The sequence below is a fragment of the Cyprinodon variegatus genome, unplaced genomic scaffold (assembly GCF_000732505.1).
Source record: "Cyprinodon variegatus isolate N-32 unplaced genomic scaffold, C_variegatus-1.0 Scaffold247, whole genome shotgun sequence".
Lineage (NCBI taxonomy): Eukaryota > Metazoa > Chordata > Actinopteri > Cyprinodontiformes > Cyprinodontidae > Cyprinodon > Cyprinodon variegatus.
In genome coordinates this window covers 1,039,810-1,046,643 of record NW_015150700.1, presented here as the reverse complement: position 1 = coordinate 1,046,643, position 6,834 = coordinate 1,039,810, and the positions used below count along the sequence as shown (strand labels likewise).

At 42.8% G+C, this 6,834-nt stretch overlaps 1 protein-coding gene across 1 annotated transcript in view; it reads left to right on the top strand.

Moving 5' to 3' along the window:
- LOC107089307 (corticotropin-releasing factor receptor 1-like) overlaps positions 1-6,834 on the top strand; it is a gene marked incomplete at its 5' end in the record, with an annotated part of 25,698 nt that overhangs the window by 8,568 nt on the left and 10,296 nt on the right. The window contains 3 exons of the mRNA XM_015382032.1: positions 4,635-4,755; positions 6,059-6,212; positions 6,424-6,484. Of these exons, the coding sequence (XP_015237518.1) occupies positions 4,635-4,755; positions 6,059-6,212; positions 6,424-6,484 (336 nt within the window). The remainder of the gene's footprint in view (positions 1-4,634; positions 4,756-6,058; positions 6,213-6,423; positions 6,485-6,834) is intronic.

Genomic DNA, 6,834 nt, shown 5'->3' with positions numbered 1-6,834 from the left:
CAAACATGGATGCCTCCACTAAAGCACATTCAAATGAGAATTACTCTTAATTAAAACACATTTTATATTTAAAGTATTTTCAGAAGTTTGTATTCTGAATATGACCGGACTTTTCCTTTAAACAGCAGAAACGTTTCCCCCTTCATCTGTCTTTGATTAAATAAATCCAGTCTATTTGAATCGTCGCATTTGCATTTTCTTTTCAGGACATAATTTATCGCGTTAACATGATTAACTGTTTTTATGACTTCCTTCTCTGACCTTATAGAAATCTCAAGCTGCTTTTTGGAATAGAAATGTGTTGTTCATACATATAAACAGCATAAAAGCAGCAGTAGAAATGGATCACCGCATCCCTGTTCAAGTTGGAATAATCTTCCTGGGTGTAAAATGTTTCTTCTGTACATTTATTTGGGTTCGCACATATTATGATTATGATTTTATTACCCCCATTAACAAAAATACCTATTGGGGATTTCACATATTGTTTTTCCTCTAGCTTTGTTTTCAGTATTCCCTTCTGATAACACATCTGCCTTCAGTCTTTTGTTTTTTTGCACCTGATTATCATGATGAATGTGTCTTTTCTCTGCACAAAAATGCCAATTGTAATTAGCTTTATGCCATTCCAATGTCCTTTTCTTTTTTATGTACAGCACTTAGAAGTGCCTTGCCACGGAAATGTGCTCTATAAATAGACTTGCCTTAATGGATGCTTTCAAACAATAAGTGCACAAGAAAAAGATGTGTGCTAATTAAAGTCGTTAGGATATTGTTTCATATATATATTATACCTCCAGAAATAAAATGCTCATTATCACAAACAGACATCGTCTAATTAATGTATCACTCATAGTATGGTTAAGGTTGTTTGGTGCCGTAAGATACATTTTTCTGTTCCTATTCATCAAATGTCAAAACATAAGAAGATTAAAAGCCATAGATTTAATTTTTAGGAAAAATAACCCCACAGGAAGTTGATTAAACACAATTCAGATAAAAAGGATGATTCATGTTACTCTGACCCAGTAAGTAGCTGCGGATGTGCGAGGTTCAGGTGTCCTGCTAACTGCTGTTACACTGCCTCATCTCTTTTCCTTCTTTTATCTCCCATTATCTTTAGCTTTTACCTCCTGTGTGATATAACGAGGATCTCCCATCTGGATTGATTACAATCATTTTAATCTCAATGTAAATCTTGCTTGTATTGCTGCTCAAAGAAATTGAAAAAAAAAATTATAAGCAGATCCCCGCAGACACAAACACACCCCGTGCAATGTTAAACATTAGAACAGTTATGGAGTAAACTGAATATTTACCTCCTGGTAGTGGAGGATGAAACCTAATTGATATACATCGAAACTATTTTGTTGCATTGAAAATTCAGTTTGACTTATGTCACTTTCAGTTGTAGGATTCCATTTCAGTTCTAAACGTAAGATTTTTTTGGCATGATAAAAATCTGTTGATGAGTCTAGTCTTTCTCAAGGACCCGGATGTGAGCCACATAAACAATGAAAAATGAACGGGACATTCGTCAATCGAATTTTCAATGCAATAAAATACAGTTCCGAAAGAAATTAGTTGGATTTCCAGTTTTTTCCTCTCCAGACACCTTGGCAGCAGCATGCTTGATGTCATGAAGCAAGCTTTGCCTCAAGATACTGGCTTGTTGAATTGGAAGCCAACCGGGCTTGATAGGACTTCTTTAGGTTGACCAGCATTCCCTACTGTCGTTGTCCACCACCGAATTTTGGGGATTTCCACCACAACAGGCATAATAGACCTTATGGCAACAGCTAGGGATGGTGACATTAGAGGCAGAGAACATGGCCCACTCAGAAACTAAGTATCCTGCCTTGCCTGGAATCTGCTAGAAGCTCTCCTAGAGGAGGTGGGAGTTGAACTATCCCTTACAAAGGGAGCAACCAGATGTTCCCAGCAGACACTCACCATTCTCTTGGGTCTCCCGAGTCTGTCTGGTCTCCTCGTTTTCCAGTGCATCCAACTCACCAGCAGGTGGTGGTCAGTGGACAGTGCCAACCCTCTCTTCACCTGAGTGTCCAAGATATGTGGCCCAAAGTCAGAAGATATGACTACAAAGTCGATCATTGACCTCAGCCCTAGAGTGTCCTGGTGCCAGGTGCACCGATGGATATCCTCTTGCTTGCACATGGTGTCATTATGTTAAATCCATGTTTAGATTCACCTCAGCAAAGGGAATCTAAACGCCCTCTGACTGCTGCCCAATCTGGGAGGAGTTTGGAGAGGCCATGGAGACAGCGGTTCTGACAAATGGTCCTGTGCCTCTGGAGGGGTAAGCAGTGCTTTACTAACACTCTTTTCAGTTGGACTGAGGAGCTGTTGAGCCTGACATTGTTGGACGGTGGAAGGAATACTTTGAGTATCTCCTCAATCCGGCTGACACGCCTTCTTTGGTGAAGAAGAGATGGGGTGCTCTGGGCTGACTTCATTTATCACTCAGGCTGAAGTCACTGAGGTGGTCAAAAAACTCCACAGTGGCAAGGCTTTGTGGGTGGAGGTGATCCACCCCAAGTACCTTAGAGCTCTGGATGTTGTCAGGCTGTCTTGGGTGAAATACCTCTTCGACATTGCATGGAGGTCCAGGACAGTGCCCCTGGATTGGCAGACTGCAGTGGTGGTTCTCCTACATAACAAAGGAAACTGGAGGGTGTTTTTTTCTAACTACAAGGGAACCACACGCATCAGCTTCTCCAGTAAGGTCTATGCCAGGGTGTTGGAGGGGAGAGTCCAGCAATGGTTGAACCTCGGCTTCAGGAGAAGCATTGTGGTTATCATCCTGGCTGTGGAACAGTGGATCAGCTCTACACCCTCTGCACGTTGCTCGAGGGTTCATCGGAGTTTGACCAATCAGTCAACATGTGCTATGTGGACTGAAGGAGGCATTCAACTGGCTCCCTCATGGTGCCTTGTGGAGGACGTTTCAGCAGGACTGGGTTGGGTGCCCTTTACTAGGGGCCATCTGGTCTCAGTACAAGCGGAGCAGGAGCCTGGTCTTTATTGCCGGCATTGTCGGAGCTGTTCCTAATGAATGTTGGACTCACTAAGGCAGCTCTATGTCACCTGTCCTGTTCAAAACCTTCATGGACAGGATTTTTATGTGTAGCCAAGAACCAGAGGGCTCTAGCTTTGGGGACAGATAGATCTTGTCCCTTCTTTTTGCAGATGACATAGTTCTGCTGGCTCCCTCCTACCAAGACTTACAGCATGCACTGGGACGGTTCTCAGCCAAGTGTGAAAGTGCGGGATTCAGATTTGTGTCTTCCAAGTCCAACACCCTAGAGGAGAGTCTCTGCTTCGAGTGGAGGAGTTGAAGTATCTTGGGGTCCAGTTCAAGAGTAAGGGGAGAATGGAGTGTGAGATCTATATAAAGAACGGTGCGGTGCCTGCTATAATGCAGAAGCTGCACCGGTCTGTAGTGGTGAAGAGAGGGCTGAGCAAAAAAGGCAAAGCTCTCAATTTATCGATCAGTCTAGATTCCAACCCTCACCTGTGATCATGGAATCTGGATCATGACCAAAAGAATGAGATCCTGTATACAAGTGGCTTTCCCTTGGAAGTGAGGAGCTCAGTCACTTGGGAGGGGGTCGAAGTAGAGCACGTTCTCCTCCACATTTTCGGATGCCCCCTTGTGCCTCCCTCTGGTGGTGTTCCAGGCATATCCCACTGGGGGACAACCCAGGACAAACTGGAAGGACTATGTCTCTCGGCTTTCCTAAAAGAGCCTCGGGCTTCCCCTTGCAGAGCTGGAGAAGGTGGCTGTGGAGAGGGAATCCTGGGAGTCTCTACTGAGACTGCTTCCTCTGGTCCAGGATGAAGCAAGAAACAATGAGTATGAGTGGTTGGGCTTCAAATTCTGTGATTTTTATTTTGAGTAAAACTCTTTCAAAACAATTCAAAATGTTCTCAAATACAGGTTCACTCTTGGCATTTCAAATTAATTTTCTGATGGCACAAGTTTCTGAGTTTAGTGTTAATTGGAGGGCAATTAACACTAAACTCTGAAGAAAATTCAAATGACAGCTTTCCACAGCGATTTAACCCCCCATGTGCGCACACATCTATGAGGCTCCTGGAAGCATGAAATTAGCCTACAAAATAGTTTTCACTTACAAAATTATCTGTTTGTAACTGCAGTTTTGTCCTTGTGTATCAGTGAAGTCCTGCATATTGAATTATTTGTGGAAGTTGGAGTAAATTTGATTTGGTTTCAATTTCATTTTTAACTGAAATCTCATAATCTAATATATCATGGTGTGCATTAGATCACACATTTGAAAAATACCTAAATGTTCTCACAGAAAGTTATTTAACAGTCATCATTTTAAACATACAAATCATCCAGAACTTCAACATGTTTACACAGCTTACAAATACACAAAAATATATTGAATCTGTTTTCTCTCCATCAAAAAACTGGGTCAACAGAACAATGATCCCCAAAAAATAAACAACAAAACAGCTTGGAGACAAATTAATTAATTAATAAAGTGTTAGAGCAGCCCAATCCAAACCTCAAGCTTTAAATCCGCGGTGATCCTTCAGAGAACTGTCCAGAAACCTTAATGAATGAATGTATGCGTTTGTTCCAGGAGCATCCGCTGTCTGAGGAACATCATCCACTGGAATCTGATCTCAGCCTTCATCCTGAGGAACGCCACCTGGTTTATCGTACAGCTAACTATGAATCCCTCGGTTACAGAGAGCAACAAGGTGATCTGATCCTCCTCCCCACACAGCATAACCCTGCAATCTGAGCCCCTTTGCAACATGTTCCTTTTGCAATTATTGTCTGCCTAATGCTATGTTCAGAACGTAAGCGCTGGAAGCAGCAAAAAAGCTTCTGCTGTTTCATTTTTGATGCCTGTCCACATTAAGGTCCGACGCGCCTCAAGAGCATCTTTGACACTCCTGAACCGCGTCCAGTAAAGTGTGTTCAGATGTATCCTATACTCCTGCTGCGCTTGTGTTCAATGGTGAAGAGAGCGGCTTTGCTATATTTACTGTTATAAGTGTGTAAAAAATAGTTTTAATATGTTTGGCAGCCTCCAACCGATGGCAGCCTCTGGCCTGGTCGCCTCTTCTGGGTTTTCTGTTAATGTTCGTGGTGGCTGGAAGGCGTTTTTCATGTATGTAATCCAAACTGAGGCACCAGAATAATAAAATCAAACATTTTTTTTTTTTAGGTTTCGACATTTTAAGTTGATTTAGGCGTTAATACACTGTTTTATTGGAGTGATCATATCGCTGCGCATCAGCAGAGCTGTGTCTTTCACCCTGTCAGCCTCAGATCAGCTTCTTTGATTGGTTGCTCTCGTGCATCGTTAAATTTTTCTAACTCCAGCAGCTACTGCTTGAGGAGCGCATCCCATGCCTTAAATGGTCAGAAGCTTATAGGCGTTGCTTTAAAGCGTCAAAATGCACAGTTCCGGCTGCTCAAAATGCACTGCAGGATCTTTTGATGTGCGTCAACCAAAGACTTGCATGTAAACCAGCTGCTTGTGCGGTCTCTATCGCGTGTGGTCTAAATGTAGCATAAGTGATTCATTGGTTCCGTTTCTTTTTTTTGTTTCTCACCAGCATGTACCTTAAAGTAGTCCAGGTCAATGGTAATTTACCTCCAGCAACGTTTAGAAACCCTGATCTGGTTCTTTTTGGACAATTTTCGGACTATAGAGCGCACCTCACTATAAGCCGCGGCCATTAAATTTTTTGTGAAAAGCGCATTGGGCTATAAGCCACTGATATCTACTAAATTGAGCTTATAGTCCGGGAAACATATTATAAAGTCTTTCCCAAGAGTCAATTAGGCAGAAAAAAGGCTCGTAAATTGAAGGGTAGAGTCTGTGTGGGGTTTCTTAGGCATCCCAGGAGCATGCTCATTGTGTGGTTCACATGTCTCGGCTTCAAATGGAGCAAAATGTCCATTTATGTAGAACATCATGTTGAATTAGACTAAAAGAGAATTTAAAATAATCCCAATAAGCTGACATCTCTTCATCCTCCTCCTCCTCAGGTGTGGTGCAGGTTGGTGACTGCAGCCTATAACTACTTTCATGTGACAAACTTCTTCTGGATGTTTGGTGAAGGATGCTACCTGCACACCGCCGTGGTCCTTACCTACTCCACCGATAAACTCAGGAAGTGGATGTTCATCTGCATTGGCTGGGGTCGGTTATCGGTTGGTCTGTCTATCCGTCTGTCTGTCTCCCCTTGCCTGTCTCACTTCCCTTTCCACCAGACTGTCTACTCTTCACTCTGACTGTCCATGTCTTCACCTGTTAGATTATAAAGCTATTTGTCCATCTGTCTGACCATTTATTTGTCTGTCCACCTGTGTGCGTCCATGGCTCACCTGTCCACCCATCTCTCTGCTTCCAGGTATTCCGTTTCCCATCATCGTGGCATGGGCTTTTGGGAAACTGTACTACGACAATGAGAAGTGAGTCACGCAGGAAGTGTTTTGATCCTCAGTCCTCTGCCTCCGGGCGATCAACCACACCTGTACCAGTCTGCAGTCACTTGACATAGTTTGGGTTTTATATGTTAGAGATGACAAGCAAACATTTCCTTGTCAGGCGAAGAAGAATTTAGGATTTGATGAAGCCATCTAGAGTTTCTTTGCTGTGTGCTCAGTAGTGGTGGGTCACAGTGTCAAAATGCAAGACAGGAATGCAGGTTTTTAAACTTTACATGAAATTCTCCCTCAAATAAGCCAGCTGCTAAACTGACTGCGCCAGATGGATTTGTTCCGCATATCCATCTGGAAACCTTCCGTTGAAATAATTTTGG